The 19,970-nt window shown below is 60.5% G+C and overlaps 4 protein-coding genes across 10 annotated transcripts; 1 reads left to right on the top strand and 3 right to left on the bottom strand.

Moving 5' to 3' along the window:
• TRMT12 (tRNA methyltransferase 12 homolog) lies at window positions 28-3,438 on the bottom strand. Of its 2 annotated transcripts, XM_021405911.1 has the most exons (8): window positions 3,319-3,398; window positions 2,888-2,996; window positions 2,612-2,771; window positions 2,345-2,543; window positions 2,111-2,261; window positions 1,920-2,029; window positions 893-1,086; window positions 28-821 (listed from the first exon to the last, which is right to left on the bottom strand). In XM_021405911.1, the coding sequence occupies exons 2-8, from the start codon at window positions 2,950-2,952 to the stop codon at window positions 375-377; spliced, it is 1,326 nt and encodes a 441-aa protein (XP_021261586.1). In that variant the 5' UTR covers window positions 2,953-2,996; window positions 3,319-3,398; the 3' UTR covers window positions 28-374. The 2 variants fall into 2 exon arrangements, with proteins under 2 accessions (XP_021261586.1, XP_021261585.1); XM_021405910.1 differs by having other exon boundaries at window positions 29-821; window positions 893-1,050; window positions 2,612-2,996; window positions 3,319-3,438.
• On the top strand, window positions 3,376-10,042 carry CSTF2 (cleavage stimulation factor subunit 2). Of its 3 annotated transcripts, XM_021405907.1 has the most exons (15): window positions 3,376-3,493; window positions 3,604-3,682; window positions 4,073-4,242; window positions 4,540-4,676; window positions 4,803-4,922; window positions 5,026-5,175; window positions 5,290-5,413; window positions 5,729-5,791; window positions 7,125-7,184; window positions 7,787-7,928; window positions 8,283-8,434; window positions 8,726-9,003; window positions 9,206-9,331; window positions 9,604-9,729; window positions 9,843-10,042. In XM_021405907.1, the coding sequence occupies exons 1-14, from the start codon at window positions 3,436-3,438 to the stop codon at window positions 9,724-9,726; spliced, it is 1,782 nt and encodes a 593-aa protein (XP_021261582.1). In that variant the 5' UTR covers window positions 3,376-3,435; the 3' UTR covers window positions 9,727-9,729; window positions 9,843-10,042. The 3 variants fall into 3 exon arrangements, with proteins under 3 accessions (XP_021261582.1, XP_021261583.1, XP_021261584.1); XM_021405908.1 differs by lacking the exon at window positions 7,125-7,184; XM_021405909.1 differs by lacking the exons at window positions 7,125-7,184; window positions 7,787-7,928; window positions 8,283-8,434.
• NOX1 (NADPH oxidase 1) lies at window positions 10,912-16,205 on the bottom strand. Of its 4 annotated transcripts, XM_021406323.1 has the most exons (13): window positions 15,245-16,205; window positions 14,198-14,293; window positions 13,762-13,872; window positions 13,592-13,676; window positions 13,364-13,509; window positions 13,109-13,290; window positions 12,831-12,969; window positions 12,633-12,725; window positions 12,291-12,526; window positions 12,049-12,211; window positions 11,758-11,904; window positions 11,557-11,681; window positions 10,912-11,475 (listed from the first exon to the last, which is right to left on the bottom strand). In XM_021406323.1, exons 1-13 carry the CDS (start codon window positions 15,287-15,289, stop codon window positions 11,349-11,351), a joined length of 1,695 nt encoding a protein of 564 aa, XP_021261998.1. In that variant the 5' UTR covers window positions 15,290-16,205; the 3' UTR covers window positions 10,912-11,348. The 4 variants fall into 4 exon arrangements, with proteins under 4 accessions (XP_021261998.1, XP_021261996.1, XP_021261995.1 ...); XM_021406321.1 differs by having other exon boundaries at window positions 14,198-16,205; XM_021406320.1 differs by having other exon boundaries at window positions 13,364-14,293.
• Window positions 16,335-19,966, bottom strand: XKRX (XK related, X-linked; the record flags this gene model as incomplete). Its single annotated transcript, XM_021406444.1, has 3 exons — window positions 16,335-17,360; window positions 17,926-18,185; window positions 19,719-19,966. Coding segments are annotated over 3 exons (1,251 nt in total), but the record flags the coding sequence as incomplete, so codon positions are not given.

Genomic DNA, 19,970 nt, shown 5'->3' with positions numbered 1-19,970 from the left:
AGCCTGCACATGACACACTGAAACAAAGCCCAGCACAAATACTGAGGTTTATTCGGCCCTGCAGCTCACTCCCATGTGAAAATGGGGCTGAAAGTGTCAGCACACGCCCAAGGCAGTGCGATGTCCCTGCACTGGGCAGCAGCAGGCAGAGCTGGGGTGGGACTGCGGGCACCCTCAGCCCCATCTGCCATCACACTCTCCCTGTGCAGCTCAGCTTAGTGCAGCTCCCCTTGCACAGCAGCCCTGGGCACAGCACAGGGATGGCAGGGGCATGGCTCGCTGCTGGGCACTGCTGCCACCTGGGAACAAGGGATGTAAACCACATCCAGAAGGCAAAATCCAGACCTGGAGCCACACTGGGGCCTCGCGGCCAGCTAGGTGGGAGGCATCGGGCGGCACTCGAGGTCCAGCACAATGTGATGCACATGGGGCGCGTAGGATTTCACCGCCTCGATGTGCAGGATGCGGGTCTGCCATGGCTGGCCGTGCAGCTCTGCCAGCAGCCCGTGGATCCGTGCAGCAGCTGCCTCAGCCCAGCTCCACCACTCAGGCCTGACCCTGGCCACCAGCACCTCCTGCCCACCGCTCTCCATCTCCTCAGAGTTCTGGTGCTCTCCATCCTCCTGCTCAGAGCTGGATTCCTCTGGGAGCCTCTCCTCATCCTTCAGATCCGGAGGCACGGGGCGAGCCTCCACGTTGTGGTGGATGTGCAGAACCCCTCCCGTGCCCTTCTTCAGGACACGGCAGGCCACGGGCCAACCCTCCTCGGAGCTGGGGATCAGTCCCAGGTTCACACGGTCAGCCACATCCTGCAGCTGCAGCTGGGAGGAGGAGGAGGATGGTGAGCGAGGCCCACAGGAGGGCAGAGCGCCATGCCCGAGGTGCTGCCCACCTGCCTGCTGTCCCCAGCGTGGATCTGGCAGCGGTCCTGCACACCATTCAGTGCCAGGTTCCTCCTCAGGGCCTCCAGGGCGTGTGGGTTCCACTCACAGGCGTGGACAAAGGCAGCAGCCGCGTGAACCAGGTATGGTAGCGTGAAGTACCCGATCCCTGGGGACAGAGGAGGTGGCAGAGGGCAAGTACCCCCTGGGGTCAGCCTCCTCAGAGGCAGCTCAGGATGTGGATTACCACCCTTAGCTCTATGCATCTGCTCTGGGTCAGAACCACCCCAGGTATCAGGGAAATACCTACAAAATGGACTTTCATTTCCTCTCATCTCATAAAACCAAAATTCAGCTTAAAAAAAATGTGTACAAAGAAACTTATTTTATGGTCTGTCTTTACCCATTAATTCTACCCTGTCCTGCTCTGCTCCCAGCCTATGCAGAAGTGTCAAGATTGGTGTTTGTTTTAGTTGATCAAGAGTACCTCTGTAAGTGTGACATCCCTTCTCTGTGGCACAAATGGGAAATGCTGAGTTCCCTACAAACAGAACAGAGCCCTCCACACACAGAAGCCTGACACCATGTCCCCAGCCACTCACAGCACAGGAGCAGACACCAGCTGCTTGCTTCAGTTAGCAATGGCTGGTTACAGAAGCACATCACACCCCATATAGTCAGGACATTGATGGGAACTTTTCAGAAACAACCTCCAGGTTCAAAAAGAGGACAAAGCTTTTCACTGGATGCAGACAATTCCTGTGAGCAGCACTAAGTACAGAGCAGTGCTCTGCAGAGCCTGAGCACAAGGTTGTCCCAAGCACCCAATGTGGTCCCAGGAGGGACAGTGGTGCCACATTACCTGAGGGCTTCCAGATGGGGCAAGAGCTCTAAGTCAGATCCCAGATTTTTCCAACCCAGCTCATTTTTCAATGCAGAGTTAGTGCTGTTTCACATCAATCTGGATGCCATCAACACCCGCACCACTGCTCTCCACCTGCCCTGCAGAACCCCTCCGCCACCCCTAGGGGCTGTTACCTGCATAGAGATCCACCAGCACCTCCCCGAAGCACTGCATCGAGGCCACTCGCAGCTTCTCCGTGATATTACCCGGGGAGAACATACACTTTGTCACATCGAACGTGTACCTGGGGGACACCACCAGTCCGGTGAGAGCGGCGCCTTTTCCAGGCTTCAACAGCCGTGCCCCACATCACTGCTCCTCCTACCGAATGCCATTGTCCACATGCTCCACCCAGCTGTTGTGGCCCAGCAGCAGGGTGACACTGGGGGAGCGCATCTTGTCTGGCAACACCCGTCCTCTCTTGGCCACACGCTGGGCACCCAGAGCTGAGGCGACCGTCTCCCAGAGCACGGGGCCTGCAACGCAGCTGTGCTGGGAGCACTGGGAGAGGCCAGCAGCACCCTGGTGGCAGCCATGTGTGCAGCTCCGCTCTGCTCACCCAGCTTTGCCCACAGCGCAGCGCTGAAGCTGTCCTCGCTCAGCAGGACCAAGTCCCCATGCCGCTGCCAGGTGCGGGGCACGTCACACTCCAGCTCTTCTGACCAGCTCTCTCCCAGTTCCAGCAGCAGCCGGCGCAGCTCACAGCGCAGCTTCTGGGCGGGCGGCTGCACGCTGGCGGCCTTTGAGGGGACAGGGTCCTGCAGGTGGGACACGGTGAGTGAGGCCACCAGCCTGAGCCTGTGCCACAACACAGGGCCGTGCCCACCTGGATCCGGAGCAGCCGGCAGGACAGCTCCTGCAGCCCGTTGTCCTGCAGCCACTGCTCCGCTGCCTTCTCCTCCAGCACGGGCAGGGCCACGCTGCCCCCCGGCACCTTCTGCAGCCGGTACCGGGCATCCAGGAGCTGGGCCTCTTCCAAACGCTTCCTGCAGGGCCAGAGCCGCCTCACGCACTCCTTTCCCCCTGCAGCCTCCCCAGCCTCGCTGCAGCCAGAGCCCAGCGTGGGGACACTGCAGGGCCACACGGCTCCCTCCCGGCTCACCTCAGGTGCTGGGCAAAACGCGGCTCCGTGGCCAACGCGGGGATGGTGCCATCCCCCACAGCCATCGCGGAGGACGAAGGGACACGGATGGCCAACAGGAACGCGGCACCTGCGTGTGGGACATGGGGGTGCTGAGCTCGGAGCGGGCACGAGGGAGATGGGGCTGCGTGGGCACGGGGAGCCCGAAGGGTTGGGGGATCCAAGGGGAAGGAGCACCGAGGGATGGCTGGGGCTAAGAAGTTGGGGACGTTAAGGGATGGGGCACCAATGGATGTGGGCACCCACGGATGGGGGGCACCGAGGGATGGCGGACCCGGCGGGTGGTGCCTCAGGGCCCTGCCCCGCACCGCACCCCCGCGGTCCTGAAGCTGCCCAGCGGCCGGCAGCCCCGGGAAGATCCCGCTCCCGCGCCGCACGGTCCCCAGCCCTACCGCACGAGCCGCCGTTTCCACCCGGAGCGCCTTCCGGTCGCGCTCCGCCGCCGCCACGTTAGGTGCGGGCGGAAGTGAGGGGGCGGTGCCGCGCGGGGACCGGAAGCGGCGGGCAGCATGGCGGGGCTGTCGGTGCGCGACCCGGCCGTGGACCGCTCCCTGCGCTCGGTTTTCGGTGAGGGCCGCGCGGCGGGGGGTGGCAGCGGGCCGGGCTGCCTGGGGTGCGGCTCTGCGGCTTCACGCCCCCCGTGCCGCGGGCTGAGCGCCGTCGTCTCTCTCCCGCAGTGGGGAACATCCCGTACGAGGCCACAGAGGAGCAGCTGAAGGACATTTTCTCCGAGGTCGGACCCGTGGTCAGCTTCAGGTGAGAGCGGCTCGGTCGTCCCCTCTGCTCCCCCGGCCGCCTTCGTGCGCAGCGGAACGGCCTTCAAACGGACGGAGTGGAACGAGGCCTGGGCCCGCGGGGGGCCGGCATCGCCGTGGGTTGCGGGTGTGTGAGGGCCGTGCTACGGGCACCCGGGGGATACGGGGCCATGCTCTGTGCCGAGAGCTGGGGACGTAGAGCCCAAGCACTGCGGCGTGAACGTGGGCATGCTGTATCCACGGCCAGACCAGCTGCCTCGCTGCATCCTAACTGTGCTCTGTTGAGAGCTGTGGGTGCAGAACAGGAGCACTAAGAGACTCTGCAGAGATGTTTTCTCACTCCCGGCTGTGAGCTGCCCTCAGTGGTGATGGCTCTCCTCTTGTTGTGCAGGTTGGTGTATGACAGGGAGACAGGAAAACCGAAGGGATATGGCTTCTGCGAGTACCAGGACCAGGAGACGGCCCTCAGTGCCATGCGGAACCTGAATGGACGGGAGTTCAGCGGGAGGGCCCTCCGTGTCGACAATGCGGCCAGCGAGAAGAACAAGGAGGAGCTGAAGAGTGAGTCTGAATTCTGTGCCAGAGAACACTGATGCTGTGCTGGGCCTGGCCTTCCTGGCATTGCAGTACATACCTGCTCTGTGAGGCTGGCGGAGCTGGCCTGCTCCAAGTGACCCAGCAAGAATCTTTGCAGAGAGGATGTGGGCTGAGCTGGTGGTTCTCTCTCCTTCCAGATCTCCCTTCTTTTGCTGCCTCCCCTTAATGGCATGGCACTCCCCTTCTAACGAGCAGCCAGTTCTAAACACTGGCTCACTCTGCCTTCTGAGGTTGCGGCTTATATCACAAACTCTGTTGCAGGCTTGGGCACAGGTGCACCCATCATAGAGTCACCCTACGGGGACCCTGTCAATCCTGAGGATGCTCCTGAGTCCATCAGCCGCGCAGTGGCCAGCCTGCCACCTGAGCAGATGTTTGAGCTGATGAAGCAGATGAAGGTGAGTGAAGAGGGGAGCTATGCTCCCTGCTCTCTGCGTGAGCTCAGAACCTTCTACCACAGCTGCCCGTGGCCTGCAGCCTGTGTCATGCCTTGCTGGAGTGCTGATCTCTATGTGTATTCTCAGTTGTGCGTCCAGAACAGCCCCCAGGAGGCCAGGAACATGCTGCTGCAGAACCCCCAGCTGGCTTATGCCCTGCTGCAGGCCCAGGTGGTAATGAGGATCGTCGACCCAGAGATCGCACTGGTTTGTCCCTCGCTGTCTCATTTGGGGCTGGTAGGATGTTGGCAGCAGCCTGTTGTGAAGTGAGGAGTGAAAGAGAACTCCTTTCTTCTCCTTCTGCTTCTAGAAAATCCTGCATCGTCAGACTAGCGTTCCTCCTCTGATCCCAGGCAACCAGCAGGCTGTGCCGGGACCTGGGCCAGGACCGGGACCTGGGCCAGGGCCTAATGCCCAGCTGAACCCACAGAATACCCCATCGTCCCAGCCACAACCCATAGTAAGAGCCTACGGGACACATTTACCATGCTGGGGAGTGGTGGGCATTACCAGCCCCACATTTCCCAGCTGTGCTGACAGGGTTTTGCTGAGGCCTGGTTTCTCTCCTGGACAGGGTGGCATGCATGTAAACGGCGCTCCCCCTCTGATGCAGCCGCCTATGCAGGGAGGAGTGCCGGCCCCAGGACAGATGGCAGCTGCTGTGCAGGGCCCTGGCCCTGGCCCCATGGCTCCAGGAGGTGAGTGTGTGGGTTTTGGCTGAGCGGTGTCCGGACTGCCCTGGCACATGGGTCCTGCAGACAGCCCCTCTGTACCTTTCCATAACCATAGGGCTGGGCCCCATGAGAGCACTTATACTCCGTGCCATGATTGTGGCTGCTGTCAATGGCAGTTCAGAAAGTTGGCCTATCTCCATGGGCAGCCAACAGCAAGAAAATAAATCTCCAGATGTTACCCCAGGAGCTGGGAGGGGGTAGGTATTTGGGGCCAAATGAATTGGTTGGTTGTACAGGGACAACAGGGAAGGGATCTTACCTCTGCTTTTTCCCCCTCAGGTGGATTGCAGCCGCAGGTCGGCATGCCTGGAGGAGGGCCTGTGCCATTGGAGCGCGGACAAGGTACAGCAGAGGTTAAGTTTATGCCGTGTGACATGTGAGCCTTGCTCCAGCAGGGGCCCAGGCTACAGGTTCTGAGCAATGTTGCACTGGGAGAGCCCCTGCCAGCTACCTGCAGCCTTGTTGCTGCTGCATCTGGAGACACGGCAGCTCCTATAGCACTGGGCCACGTCTGGGTTTTTTCTCTTAGGTGCAAGGCTGTGGCAACAGCTCTCCTGCCTCCAGGGCTCCAGCCTGTGCACCAGTTTGCTTCCAGCTTTTTCTATACTCTGTTGTGCAGATGTGTCCTGGAAGCCAGGAGAGCTGCCGTTCCACTGGGCGGGATGTGCCTGTGTTTTTCATCTCTCTGTGAGCCCGTGTCTGTCCCTGTGCTTGTGCAGGCAGGCAGAGCTTGCTCTTCTCCAGTCTCTGCCCTGCTCCATTGCTGCCTGGATGCTGGGAAGCAGCTATACTGCTGCAGTGTCTGCCCGTGTCTCCCTGTGCTTTCTGTGCCGTGCCCAGCAGAGGGAGCTGGGTCTTCGCTTTTGCTTGTGATAGTGAGTGCGAGGCTTGGCAGGGAGTTCCGCAGCGGGCGGTTGCTTGGCCGTCCCTCCCTCTGCAGGCACGGTCTGTACAGCCCAGCCCTGGAGCTGGATTCCTCACCATTCAGCACTGAGCGGCTGCCCCACGGTTAGCACAACCAAGGCGAGGCGTTCCTGTTCTTCCAGTAGCAAGGCATGCAGGGCACTGACATCTCTGTCGCCTAGATTTGCATCTTAGGTCTTGTGTCAGCAGAGTACCAAACCTGTTCTGAGTTCCTCCACTCTTAGGTGTCTTAAGGCAGTTGACTGTTGTTATTCTCAGGGTGGGCACCATCATCCCAAGAGAAATCCTGCAGTTCTTGGCAGTTTCGCTGATACCCAGAAGGTTTTGAAGAGCAGACAGAAAACCAGCACTGGGAAGTCCCCAAGGCAGCTGCAGGCAGGGGCAAGATCTGACTCGCTGTGGGCTGCAGCGTGGCCCTGCAGCATGCCAATTCTCTTGGCAGGGCTTCCTGCAGCAAGGTTCACTCCACTCCCTGCGTGTTCACAGAGTGAGCAAAGGAAGGGCCGTGCCCAGCCTGGCGCTTTGCGCCGATCTGGCTGCCGTACCTGTGGTGGTGGACGTGGTGTTGGTGGAAGTGGCTGATACAGCCGGACTGGCAGCAGGCAGCGTCTTCTCAGTAGGTGTCCTGGGGGATGCCAGGGAGCAGAGGTGATTCTACAGGCTGAGACAGCACTGTCCCCAAGGCTGCGTGCATGTGTGCATACACTATTTACGTGTCTGCTCTTTCCCTCTTTTCCTGCTGCTTGCCCAGGGACCCTGCAGCTCTCGCCCGTGGGACCTGCCAGGCCTGCGTCTATCGAACGCGTTCAAGGTATCGCGGCGCTTGCCTGCTCCATGCTGTCATGGAGCTCGTTGTGCAGTGTGTGGAGAGCAGCTGTCACTACACTGTGCTCAGGGCTGGGGACTCGCATCACTCTGTGTAGCCTGGCAGGGTTAGGAGGCAGCAGGATTTCCTCCGGGGGCAGGAGAGGAGAACAAGCTAGTGGCACGCAGAGAGTCACCAGTGGAAATGAAGCGCCTGTTTGGAGAGGGTCTTCACCTAGGATCCGGCCCCCTTAGGCACTTTCCTGCCAGGAGCTTTCCAGGTCTTGCTTTGCTCCTGGTCTCGTATTGGCCCATGCTCTTAGGGATTGCCAGGGGGCACCCATGCTGTTTGAGCACTTGGTGTTGTAAAGAGCCTGAGGTAGAACCAGAGGGGGAAAGAGAGTGATGTAATGAGCACCTAGGGAAGGGGCTTTGGTGCATTCTGGCCTTATCCAAGGGACTGCTCCCCCAGCAGTCAGCACGGCCCACTCACCTGTGCCGGGGAGCAGAGAGGCAGTGCACATCCCAGCCCCGAGGGCGCTGGGGGACAGTCTCAGCGCAGCACTGGTTGTGTAGGTCCTCACAAGTTCTTGTATGTCTCCCTGGCAGTGCCCATGCCAGACCCGAGGGCCCCTATGCAGCGTGGACCTCTACCTGCTAGTGGCCCGCCGCCCCGAGGCCTTTTGGGAGATGCCCCGAATGACCCTCGTGGAGGGACCCTGCTCTCAGTCACTGGAGATGTGGAGCCCAGGTGAGGGGAGAGGGAAGGAGAGGAGCCCCTTGCACTGTTCCCTGCCCAGGGGTGACCTCACTGAGGACAGGGATGGCACGAGCCTTCCGGGAGTCACTGCTGCCTGGTTGGAGGCCTGCGTGCTGCCAACCGTGGGGACCAGTCCCCTTTCCCAGGGATGGGGCATCCCCAGGGTGCTATCAGCAGCCCTGAGACAAGAGACCGACAGCATTCATCCCTGTGCAAGCCTTGCCAGCGGCCGGCTTTGGGGGCAATCCCAACGCTCTGCCCAGACCGTGCCAAGCCAGTGTCTGATTTACACTCTCTCGCTTTTTCTCCTCCTCCTGCTTTGCTCTCCTCGTCTCTCTGCATCAGAGGTTACCTTGGGCCGCCCCACCAAGGAGCCCCTATGCATCATATGCCTGGCCACGATAGCCGTGGCCCCCCCCATGAGATGAGGGGTGGACCCATGGGAGAACCCCGACCACTGATGGGAGAGCCGCGGGGGCCCTTGATGGATGCTCGAGGTGAGAGAGGGGGCATGAAATAACGGGTAGCTTAAAGCATGCAGACAGAGGGTCAGAGTGGAGCTCACTGCCTCAGCTCAAAACATAAAAGGGGGTTTGGGCAGTGAAATGAACCCAGGGCACGAGGGACAGTCCTGCAGGGTAAGGGGCTTCTTCTGGGCATGTCTCCTTTTCCCTGGCCCTACATCTTCCTGGCATTTGCTAGCTTCCCAGCAGAGAAGGCAGTGGGCTCACTCCTATAACCCCACGGCACTGCTCCCTTCTACAGCTTGCCTTGTCCTTCCTCTGCAGTTGGAAGAGATCCCCGAGGGCTGGAACCGCGAGGATTGGAGCCACGAGGCCTGGAGCCCCGGGTGATGGAGGCACGGGGCCTGGAGCCGAGGGGCATGGAGCCACGGGTCCTGGAGCCACGAGTGCTCGAAGCCAGGGCCATGGAGGCCAGGGTCATGGAGTCCCGAGGCCTGGAGCCTCGAGGGCCTGGTCCCAACCCACGTGGCCCAATGCCTGGTGGCATACAGGGCCCTGGACCACTTAATATGGGAGCCAGCGGCCCGCAGGGACCCCGCCAGGTACAGCTCTGCGTGGCTGACTGTGCGCTGAAGGTGTCTCGTGAATTGGGGCTGAGTGAGGGGTATGCATGTGACAGCTGGAGGTGGAAGACTCCCTGCAGAGCAGCGTGCCCTGGAAGCACAAAGCCTGCTTTATGTTCGTGTATCTGTATGGCTGAGTCCAGAGAACCCTCAGTTCTTATCCCCTCTCTTGTACCCGTAGGTTCCTAACATGGCAGGGGCTGGCATGCAAGGAGGGGGCATTCCTGGGGCAGGGGTCCAGGGAGCTGGTCAGCCTGGAGGTTTTAGCCCTGGACAGAGCCAGGTCACCCCCCAGGATCATGAGAAGGTGAGTGGACCAATGGGAAGGGGTTAGACAATGAGGGCAGCACTTTCTATGTGCTTTACCATGGTAGAGGACAACCATGCTTCAGAAAACTTGTTTTCTTTCCTGCTGTATTTGGAGCAGGAGGTTATTCTACCCTGCTCTGCTCAGAGCTTGGGCAGCTCCGTGGTCCTGCTGCAGAGGAAACTCAGTCCGTCCTGCACCCCTTTTCCTGGCTGTGGTAACCCATGGCTGTGCTGGCAGAGGGCGATTCTTACTCTCCCTTCTCCCCACAGGCGGCCCTGATCATGCAGGTTCTGCAGCTGACAGCAGACCAGATCGCCATGCTGCCCCCAGAGCAACGGCAAAGCATCCTTATTCTAAAGGAGCAAATCCAGAAATCCACGGGTGCTCCCTGACAGGTGATGTCCTTAAGCCTGTGCCTGCTCTCCTGCAGTGAATCAGAGAGCTGTTCAGTGCAGGGCGGCCCTGCTTTTCCTCTCCGTGCTCACTTCCCTCCCCTTCCTTCTCACAGGCCTGGCAGGCATGTGATGGGCAGAGAAGGTGCTCCATGGCAGCTGTTTCCTGTTGTTTGAGTTGATGCTGCGTTTAGGGAGAGGTTTCTCCTTGCAGTTTCCAAACAGTTTCTCCACTGTTTTCCCTCCCAACTCATTCCTTTTTGTGTGTGTATATTTTATGATGTTTGAAATAAAGTGGGAGGAGGGTTTGAGTAAAGCTTTGTCTCAGACTGCCTCGTATGGTCCCTCATAGGCAGGAGGACTGCTGGGAACAACCTGGCCTGGCTCCATCCTAGTCTGAACCTCTCAAGTTCCTCACCCTTTTCCCAGCAGAAATCCCAGCTGGGATTTCTTGTTCACCAGGGAGCAACGTGTGGTAGAAAGCACCCTGGGGTGGTGGGCTGAGCAGGGGCAGCACGTGGAGGGAGGCACTCACGCAACAGCCGGCAGGAAGCGGAAATTGTCACCTGGGGTGACATGGGTTATCAGGCAGGCTTGGGCAGCAAGCGTTGGGGCTGAGGAGGCTCTGGGGGACTGTTAAGCTCCCTGGGTACAGTCTTTCTGCACCTTCCTGCTAGAAAGTGCTGGCTACCAAACAGGGCGAGCAGGCTGCCCAGGGAAGGTGTCTGGCTGGTGACAACAGCCCATGGGCCAGGAGACAGAGCAGTGGATGCCCCGTGGTGCAGGCCAGCCTGGCTGTGCCCTCCTCTGGGGCATGACAGGGAGCTCAGCTTTCTGTCCCTGTCAACAAGAGCAGAAGGACTCCGTATCCAATTGCTGTATCGCTTACCACACCTGCCTGCCCTCAGAGGGTGTTTTTCTCCTCCTCTGTGCATATGCTTGAGCAGAATTTGTTATCTTTGCACTTGAAGTCTGCCTGTGTGCTGGTTTGTGCCCGGTGGTTGGTGCAAGCTTGGGTCTTTGGAGCCTGTGAGTCTCTGTGGAGGGAGAGGATTGGCAGGCAGCCAGCCCCACCACCCTACACTTCAGCCCGGAGGGTTTATTGCCTTTTTATTGCAGCCCAGTAAAGGGGGGCAAACAGTGGGCTTCCTTCACACCTGCACAGACTGAGACGTCACCCATGGCTTTTATTGCAAAGGAAAACAAGTTTAATTTACTGTTTTATGGAGAGGGCCATTTAAATCTGGAGGGGCGTGTTTGGCACTTGGTGCCCTGGTGCCACTTCTGCCCCCCACCATCTCGCCCAGCCTGCTGGGCTCCCCTTGCTTCCTGCTGGTCTGCGCCTGCGTGCTGCTTCAGTACTGTCCCAATGTGTGTCTCATGGGGGGCCACGCCGAGAGCTGGGCTCATTTTCCCTCACAGGGACCCTTCGTAGGGTCAAGGAGGCAGCAGTCTGTGAACCCAGAGTTTCTCCTTATGAAGGACAATCTTGCTGTCTTGCCTGGTTCTTGTACATGTGCTTTTCAGCTGATGTTCATCCCAGGCAGAGTTGCTTCAAAAAGAGAAGTGAGAGCAGCAGGCTCTCTGTTCTCTGCTGCCTGTGGTCCCAGCCTGGCTCCCACTTAGAAGTTCTCCTTGTTGAAGTAGAATTTGACCTTTCTGGGGTCCAGGCTGGAGTGCTGGTGACAAGATCTCTGTAGGACCTTTGCCAATGCCTCTGGCCCGCACAAGAACACGCCAACCACCGACCTGCACACAGTGAGGGGCTGTGGGTGCTGGGGACCAGGGGATGCCTCCTGGCACTGACACCCCAAAGCTCCCATATCTCACCTGGGGTGGGCTGTGGCCACCACTGAGAACTCAGTATCCCACCTGGGCCGCCCAAAGATGGTTTTTTGCCTCAGGCCCGTCACTGTGTCCGTGACCGTGTCAAAGTGGAGCGCTGCATTGTCGGCCTGGGCAGAGCAGGGAGAGTGAGGACCTCAGCCACCACCAGCCCCTTGTGGCCGTGCCCACCCGCAGCCAACTCACAATGCTGGTGTCCCAGCCGGTGAGGAAGAGCCGGTAGGTGAGGAAGTCTGCCTTGCCAGACTCAGCCATCTTTTGCTCCAGTGAGGCAAGCAGGTCATTGAACCAGGTGAAGGCACCCGTGTCTCGGCAGAGCCAGTAGAAGTAGATCTGGGATGCAGTGGCGTGGGGAGGAAGTGTTACTCAAGATGGAGCAGGGAAAGGATGTGATGTTGAGGGTGGGGAAGCCAAGTGCTTCTGAACATGGAGAAACCCATGGTATGGGGCCAGCTGGTCCCGTGAGGCACCCAGTACCTTCTTGGTCTTGAGAGTCTGGTCATTCTGCTGGAACCTGTACCAGATGGACTTCAGGATGGAGGCGAAGGGGGTGACACCGATGCCTGCTCCCACCAGCATGGCCACCTCGTACAGGAACACATCTTCGCTGGCCGTGCCAAAGGGGCCATCCACTTTGATCCTGGCCAAGGGAGGGCCTGGGTAAGAGGCACGGCCTCCCCAACCCCTGGGGTGCTCCATTGGGGTGCTCCCCAGGCTACCTGGGCATCTCCAGCTTCTGCTGCTGGAAGGTGTCAATGATGCGCTCCGTCCAGTCCCCAGCCACCCGAATGTGGATGGAGAAGAAGTCCTCCTCAGGCGCTGAGGTGAGGGTGAAGGGGTGCCACTCCAGCAGGGAGACAGCGGGGCAGTTGACAAAGATGTACTGCCCCACTTCCATGCGGAAGCCCTTCTTCTGCATCTGCAGCTCCAGCACTTTAGCAGGGTGCATGACCACCTGTAAGGTGGGCAGCAGGGCTCAGTGCCCCACCTGGCCCTGCCACCTGCATGGGAGCTATGGCAGCAGCCCCTGCCCTCCTCCGTGCAACAACCCCACCACCTACCTTGGTGACGACCACCTTCTGCCGCGCGCGCCAGATCCGCAGGATCCGCTCGAAGATGTAGAGGATGACGGGAGCCAGAACCCACTTCCAGGACTGTGGGGTGGAGGGGAGCGTGGAGTCAGAGCCCCCCAGGCCACGTGCTCTCCCTAATGGAGTATGCAAGTGTCCAGATTCCCACAGCCCCTCTCCCATCCCTACCTCTGCAGGGATGCTGCCAAACTCGGGCTCTTTGCAGCACTCCTCCTTGCACTCCTTGGGCTTCTGCACCAGGAACTCAGCGCAGCGCTGCGGGTGCACTTCCTCCATGCTCTCCTCCGTCTGCCCACGCACCAGCCCGCTGCAGGGAGGCAAGGTGAGCACGGGGCCCCACGGGGCTGCATCCAGCTCCTCCTGGGGCAGACGTGGCCACCACAATGGCAATTTGTGGCCGTTGCCCCTTGTTCTGCCGCTCTGGGAGCCTTTGGGAGGAGCCTTACGCGACGCCGTGGATGACGAGGCCAATGAAGTAGATGATGAAGAGGTGGTGCGTGTACCAGAAGACCTCAAAGTAGTTCCTGCGGATGAACTCAGTGGAGGACGTGACCATGAGGATGAGCGCCAGAGTGATGATGACCCCGGTCAGCCCTGGGATAGTGGTGAAGGCCACGTACTCGACGGTCTGCAGAGGTGGCAGGAGGATGGGTCAGGGTGGGCACAGGGCAGGGGGCTGGCGGTGGTGGACCCACGCTCACCGTCTGGTTGGAGTGGATGGGGTTCAGCCACTTGTTGCTGTCCTGCAGGTGCATCTTGGAGAGGACGGCATGCAGGCTGCCATCGTTGGCCTGCTGGCTGTGGTTGTAGCGCTCCAGGTTGAAGAGATGGGCAATGGTGTGCACGGCTGTGCAGGGGAACAGGCGGTCACCCGCTGTCACCCCACAGGGCTCAGGGGGGACATGGGCTGAGCAGCAGGGTGCTGCTACCTGTGAGCAGGGCCAGCGTGTAGGCCACCAGCTTGTGGAAGGTGAGGTTGTGGTCGAGCTGCTTGCGCAGGGTCCTCCTGCAGCACTGCAAGGAGAGGTGGCAGGGTTGGGACGGAGACGGGAACAGGGACGGGGACAGCCAAGCTGCGGGGCTGCCCGTGGGCACTCACCGAGCAGCTCCCGCGCAGGAAGGAGAGCAGGTTGCGGCAGACAGGCAGCAGGATCAGCATGCTGTTGAAGTTGAGGCACTTGGCTGATGCCCGGGCCCACGCCAAGGCTGACTGGGGAGATGGAGACGGGGATGGGGTGAGTACCGCTGTGCCAGGGACAAGGTGCAGCTTCCTGCAGGCTGAGCGCCCCGGGATGGGAAGGGGCCAAGTGATGCTGAGCAGGGACCGAGCAATCTGGGCTGGGGCTGTGGGATGGGTACTGGTACGGAGTAATGCTGGGATAGGAACAGAGACCAAGGCAGGGACTGGGATGGAGCGGTGGTGAGCTGGAAGAGGGCAGGACAAGGAATGGCTCTGGGGTGCTACAGCCCCTGCCTTGCTGCAGCCCAGCCAGGAGGGCTCTGGGGCAGGCAGGGTGCTGCAGGGAGCACCTTACCCCAAGGATGGCCCTGGTGTAGAAGTACCGGTCGTCCTGGTCAAAGAACAGAAAGTAGTACGTGAAGAGGAAGATGTTGATGCCCAGCCAGGCCGCCTGCAGGGGAACCAAGGGCTGTGAGGGACCCCCATCCTGCAGCACACGGCTGCTGGCACAGATAGAGGGCATCAACACAGCGCATCCCATCCTGCTCCCTTACTCCTGCAGCATCATGGGTGAGATGGGACGTGGGAACAAAGGTGGAAAGAAGTGTTGCAAAATAACCGTCCTGTCACTCGCATCCTTTTGCATGCAGAAGGAATGAGGAAAAGATGATAAAGGAAATATCTGCTGCTGAGAAAGGGAAGGGCCTGGGGCAGACACCGAGCAGGAAAAGTCTGGGAGGAGGAAATGTTGCAGGGATGCAGCTGCCTGTCCTCACCGTGCTGCCAGCCCCGCAGCACAGCCCTGCTCCCCTGCACCACTCTGCACTGCCCTGGAGCAGCATTGTTTCACGTTTTCTGCAGAGCTCCCCAAACCATTCTGCCCTGAGTTCAGTTTTTCTTTAACAATTTAAAAAAGGCAAATATCCCAATTTTCTGCCCCGCCAACCCCCCAGTTTCCCAGTTGTTGCAGCCTGCTGCTGTAGCAATGCTGCAGGTGCCACCGCTCCTCCAGCACTGAGCAGCTCCGTGGGAGGGGAAAACCCGAGTGGGAGCCTCCCTGCCCTTAGCAGCGGAGCAGAGCAGCAGCAGTTTCTCTCCATCCGTGAGTTATGGACGCCGCAAGGAGGGGTGCACCGCTTCTCTACACCGCTGTGGGGGGTTGGGGATTTGGGGCATTCGGGTTGTGACTGGGAAGAGGCAGCCAAGGCAGAAATAATCCCCGAGCGCTGGGGCTCACCCTTTCCTTTCAGCCCAGGAGTCCTTACCTGGGATCCGCAGCCACCGCTCGGGGCTGTACCCTTCACTCATACAGAGGAGTTATTCGTCCCTCTGTGGATAGCAGAGCCAGGACAGCTCCCAGTTTCCCTCCAGCCCCCCAGCACCCCAATCCCCGCACACTCACAAGGACGGCAGCCGAGAACCAGTGGTTGATCAGCCAGTTGCCCATGCTGAGATGTCCCCGTCCGCCCGCACCGAGTGCCGCCCGCTGCCGCCCGCCCGTGTTTTATGGAGGCAGCAGCCCCGGGAACGGCCCCGGCCCTGGGAACGGCGCTGCGGGGACTTTCCCCCGCCGTGTCTTGGAGGAAATGCCGCGTGCTTTCAAAGGCTCCTTCCAGGAACGCCGGGCTGAGCCCGCTCCCGCAGCCCCGACGGCAGGGTGCGGTGCCGGGGAGCCTCGTCGAGAGGGGTCCCACGGGGTCCCACGTGGCAGCAGCACCGCAGGGGGGGGACTTCGGGGCATGGCCCTGCTCCTCCCATTCCCCTGCAGCATTTGGGGACAAAGCGTGCTTTTTTAAGGCAAGAACTTCCTGGAGGCAGGAAATTGCAGAGGGCTCTGCTCGGCAAACATGACACTCCGTGGCCTCCCCTGATGACTTTTCATGGGAAAAACTGCAGAACACAAGCATGCCAGGGCACAGCGGTGCCACCGTGCTGGTGCCAGGAGCCAGCCAGGGTTCAGCACACCAGGGCAGTGTGTTCCAGCTGCACACCCGGGCAGTGTGTTCCAGCTGCACACCCAGTGATGCTGAGCACCCTCAGCAGTGACAGCCCTATCAGTGGCTGCTGGAGGTTCACACTGCAGCAGGATCATGAGCTCTGCGATGTCCAGCACCACAGCACCCGCACCCCATGCCAGCGTGGCAGCCACCACCTGGTGTCCAGAGGAACAGGTTGGGCAGGATCACTCTGTGCCAGAGCTGGGGTCGCTGCCGGCCGACAGCCAGAGCTGTGCTGGCAGGATGAGGCCCGCAGCCTCCCTGCCCCTTATCTGCTCCATCACGGGACAAGTGCGAGCCTGCAGCAGCTGGGAAGGATTGGGCTGTGCTGCCGAGCCTGCACTGCAGCCCCCGGCTCTGGGGGCCTAGCTTGGTCCCCTGGGGGCTCAGGGGCAGCATGAGCAAAGGTTACATGGGTAGCGTGTGTGCACCCTGTCCAGCCCCGTCCTGGCAGTCCCCACCCACGTGAGTCACCACTGCCCGCCAGCACCCAGATGCAGAGCCACAACAAAGTTTCTTTACTGCTCAAAACAGTCCCGGAGCAGTGTCCCTGGGGTCACAGCGGGGTGGGGACAAAGCTCCCCAGAGCTGTGTGCCCCATGGGGTTCGCACACCCCATAGGTCCCTCGTGTGTGTGTGCCCGGCAGGTGGCACGCTCTGTCCCCTGACACCACGAGGACATACTGGTGCTCAGGGCAGGGCACCAGGACCTGCTGCCACCGCGGCACCACAGAGCCCTCGGCATGGCTCATGCCACCACGGCCCCTTGTCCATAGCCTCAGACGATGCTGTGCCTCACACCAGGTTCATGTGGTGCCTCCAGGAGCTCTGCACCACTTGCGGACCGCCGGCAGCAGACACAGTGCAGGAAATCAGCGACGTTGTATCGGAAGAGCTGGCGGCACGGGTGCAGGTACTGGAAGAAGAGGAGCATGAAGTAGATGGCCAGGCAGTAGCCGAGCAGCAGCTGCACCACCAGCAGCAACGTGCAGATGTTCTCATAGACATCTGTCTTGAAGAAGTACCAGAGCACCACCAGCGCTGTGTTCTCAGCCAGCCGGGCCACGTAGTACACGGCCAAGCGGCCCCAGTTCTGTGACTTGTCAATGAGGTCCCGGTCAGCCAACTTGAGCTGCACGGCCGACCAGCAGAACATGTTGATGCTGGCGTAGAGCAGGGTGAAGGCAAACAGCACCACCACCGTGCCCACCCGGCTGAAGTTCTTCTCGATGTTGTCGGGCAGCCGCGTGCCACTGCGCCAGAACTGCACCCAGGGCTGGAAGAAGACCACCAGCAGGTTGGCCAAGGCGATAGGGATGATCCAGTGCTTGAAGACGGTGCTGAAGAGCACCAGGACAGCCACGCGGGTGGAGATCTCCAGGCTGCGCCACAGCACGATGCAGAGGAAGGCCAGTGGCCGCAGCTGCACCTTGTAGTCGTCGTACTTGACCTGGATGGCCAGGACATTGCAGACAAGTGCCCCGTAGGTGACCGATACCAGGGAGATGCCCATGAGGATGGCTGTGGGAGGAGAGGGCAGGGGGTCAGACAGTGCTGGGGGTAGCATGGGGATTTTCTCACCCTGCTAATCAATCTCTTCCCCTTTTCCCAGCTGGGGTTGTACCGGGTTGTGGCCGGGGTGTGAAGCAGCGAGAAATGCTGCCCCTGTGCATGGGAACAGCATTGATGAGGGCAGGGCACCGGGTGGTTACATGGCTCCACAGAGCAAGCACCTAAGCTGGGAACATCTCGGTCCCAACCAGCTCCTCCCAACCCTCTGCAGCCTTAGATCGGAATGGAAAGCATGAGCAAAGCAAACCAGGGGATAGGAGGGTGCCCAAATCCTACGAGTTGTATTCCATGTTCAGGAGGGCAAGGATGGCAGGGCCAGATGGGGCCTATCTGTAGAGTCCCATCTGGATGCCACACCACTGTGCAGTTGAGGAGATTCTCCCATACCCTCAAGATGCCACCATGCCCTGAGGTCCCACCAAGCTCCTGAAGTTCTACCACGTCCCTGAGGTGCCACCATGCCCTGCACACCCATGGCAGATCTTTCGTGCCCAGCACACAGCCCATCGCTTACCTCGTGCCACGGGGACGTACTTCTCCAGGATGCTGATGTAGAGCTGCAGGGTGAGCTGCGGGGTGGAGCCCAGGAAGGCCTGGATGACGGCCATGCGCTTGAAGGCGTTGCGGTGGGTGGCCAGCCGGCGCACTGTATGGCCCACCTCCTCCTCCAGCTCCACCTCATAGCCCTTGCGCAGCCGCCGCTTGCGCGTGATGGTGACATAGGGCTCCTCTTCCTCCCCCGACCAGCAGTACACCACCAGGGCCTCCACACACCTGTGGGCATACGGCCACTGTCACCCCAATGTGCCCCGAGCCACTCCGGCACTTGGGGCCAGCACGGGGCCAGCAGCAAGGACGGTGCATTGCAGGTGGGATAAGAACAATAGCTCCATTGGGAGCTAAAGGAAGGGCGTAAGCACCCCAGGCTGTGTTTTCCCTCTGTTGAGCACCCCACAACAGCATGAGAAACGTTCTGCTGTTGTGTTTGATCTCAAAAGCCTTCTACACTTCCTCCTCGGTGGGAGCAGCAGGAAGCAGAGACTGGGGTGGAAGCCGATGTCCGATAGTGCAGATAACACAGCTTCCTGAGCACGTCCCCTCAGCACCCTGCAGCTCCAGGGAGGGCAGCCTCCTCTGCTGCCTCTTGCTGCCTCCTGATGCCACATGGCACAGCAGCTTTCATCCAGCCCTGCTGGCCTCGCTGTCCCACCAGCAGTGCACATGGACCGGGCGCAGCCGTGGTTCCCCGTGGGCTGGGCTGGCTCGGGGGCCAGCAGGAGGTAATTGTCTGAGAGCGCTGATGGGGAAAACAGCCTCTGCTTTGCTTCAAACCCAAATGGAATGAGGGTTTGGGGACTGATTCTTTTGCCAGATCAGTGCTCACAGCCTATTCCAAACTCTAATGGGAAAATGATTTCACCCCAGCACCTGGCTCCAAAGGCAATTGATGCGCATGGTGCCCTGCCAGCCCTCCATGGAGGTTGGTGGCCCTGCCTGTGGCAAGGGGGTTGGAACTTGATGATCCTTGGGGTCTCTTCCAACCGAAGGCATTTTATGATTCTATGATTCTCCGCAGCAGGGTGAGCTCACTCTGTAGTCCCAGAGCTCACTCAGCATCCCCCAGAAGCTTGGCATTGCCCTGGCAAGCACCAAACCCAATCCCAGCAGCTGCTGGTGGCAAATGCTCAGTGCAGGGGGGCAGCCACTGCAATCCAGTGTGATCCAATGAGGCAATGCTGTAGTGCTGGTGCTCCCCGAAGCACAGCTGCCCCCTGGGCCAGGCGCTGGGTGAGCTGTGGGACCGGCACGACGTTCCCCAAATGCGCAGTGATGACAGCAGCCAGAGAGGCAGGGCAGCATTCCCCAGCAGTGAGAGCAGCACCTCTCTGGCTTGTGCAACACGCACCTTCGTCCTCCTCTCTCCGCCGGGGCGTGGCAGCCCCCGGCCCCTCTCCTCCGCACCCACATCCCCCTTCTCCAGACCCCTTCAGCCACTCCAGCACGGATTTGCATCTCAGCCCCCAGCAATGCAATGGCAAAACCCACAGCGAGAGTCAAAGACGAATGCTGACTCCACAAAGCAGCCGCGCGAAGAGCCCATTTGGCAGCAGGCATGCAACAGGCTGAGAGAGCCCGGGGGGGTCCTGCAGGCAGGGAGGGGAGAGGGGCGCGCAGGGGCTGCGCTGCGGGCAGTGCTGCTGACAGCGGTGCGCGGCGCTTCTCCTCGCCCGGCCCTGCCGGGGAGCCGAGCGGAACCGAGCCGTGCCGTGCCGTGCAGAGCCGTGCCCGGGTCCCCGCCGCGCTCACCTGATGATGGGCCCCAGCTGCAGCAGGTGCATGAGCAGGACGAGCGGCCGGTCGCGGCTGAGGTCGCGGTGCACAAAGATGAGGGTGAGCTGCACCAGGACGGAGGGGCAGAGCACGAAGAAGATGGTGAGCGCCAGCCAGAAGCGGTCGTCGGAGTGGCTGTAGGAGAAGCAGAGGACGGCGGCCGCCGCGCTCTCTCCGCAGAACAGCGCCGTCGAGAAGACGATGCCGAGCGGCAGCTTCGCCCTCGAC

The sequence above is a fragment of the Numida meleagris genome, chromosome 8, assembly GCF_002078875.1.
Source record: "Numida meleagris isolate 19003 breed g44 Domestic line chromosome 8, NumMel1.0, whole genome shotgun sequence".
Classification (NCBI taxonomy): Eukaryota; Metazoa; Chordata; class Aves; order Galliformes; family Numididae; genus Numida; species Numida meleagris.
This window is presented reverse-complemented; position numbering and strand designations above follow the sequence as displayed.

What these genes read in the sequence shown, in the direction of transcription:
- CSTF2 (XM_021405907.1), top strand. Translation starts at nt 3,436, where the DNA reads ATGGCGGGGCTGTCGGTGCGCGACCCGGCCGTGGACCGCTCCCTGCGC. An exon ending in GTCTATCGAACGCGTTCAAG is followed by an intron (nt 7,185 to 7,786) that starts GTATCGCGGCGC and finishes TCTCCCTGGCAG; the next exon opens with TGCCCATGCCAGACCCGAGG. An exon ending in ACTGGAGATGTGGAGCCCAG is followed by an intron (nt 7,929 to 8,282) that starts GTGAGGGGAGAG and finishes TCTCTGCATCAG; the next exon opens with AGGTTACCTTGGGCCGCCCC.
- NOX1 (XM_021406319.1), bottom strand. Translation starts at nt 14,383, where the DNA reads ATGGGATGCGCTGTGTTGATGCCCTCTATCTGTGCCAGCAGCCGTGTG. An exon ending in CAGAAGCTGGAGATGCCCAG is followed by an intron (nt 12,212 to 12,290) that starts GTAGCCTGGGGA and finishes TCCCTTGGCCAG; the next exon opens with GATCAAAGTGGATGGCCCCT. An exon ending in GTGGCCACAGCCCACCCCAG is followed by an intron (nt 11,476 to 11,556) that starts GTGAGATATGGG and finishes CACTGTGTGCAG; the next exon opens with GTCGGTGGTTGGCGTGTTCT.
- TRMT12 (XM_021405910.1), bottom strand. Translation starts at nt 3,437, where the DNA reads ATGCTGCCCGCCGCTTCCGGTCCCCGCGCGGCACCGCCCCCTCACTTC. An exon ending in TGCGCTGTGGGCAAAGCTGG is followed by an intron (nt 2,262 to 2,344) that starts GTGAGCAGAGCG and finishes GCTGCGTTGCAG; the next exon opens with GCCCCGTGCTCTGGGAGACG. An exon ending in GCTGGTGGATCTCTATGCAG is followed by an intron (nt 1,051 to 1,919) that starts GTAACAGCCCCT and finishes CTCTGTCCCCAG; the next exon opens with GGATCGGGTACTTCACGCTA.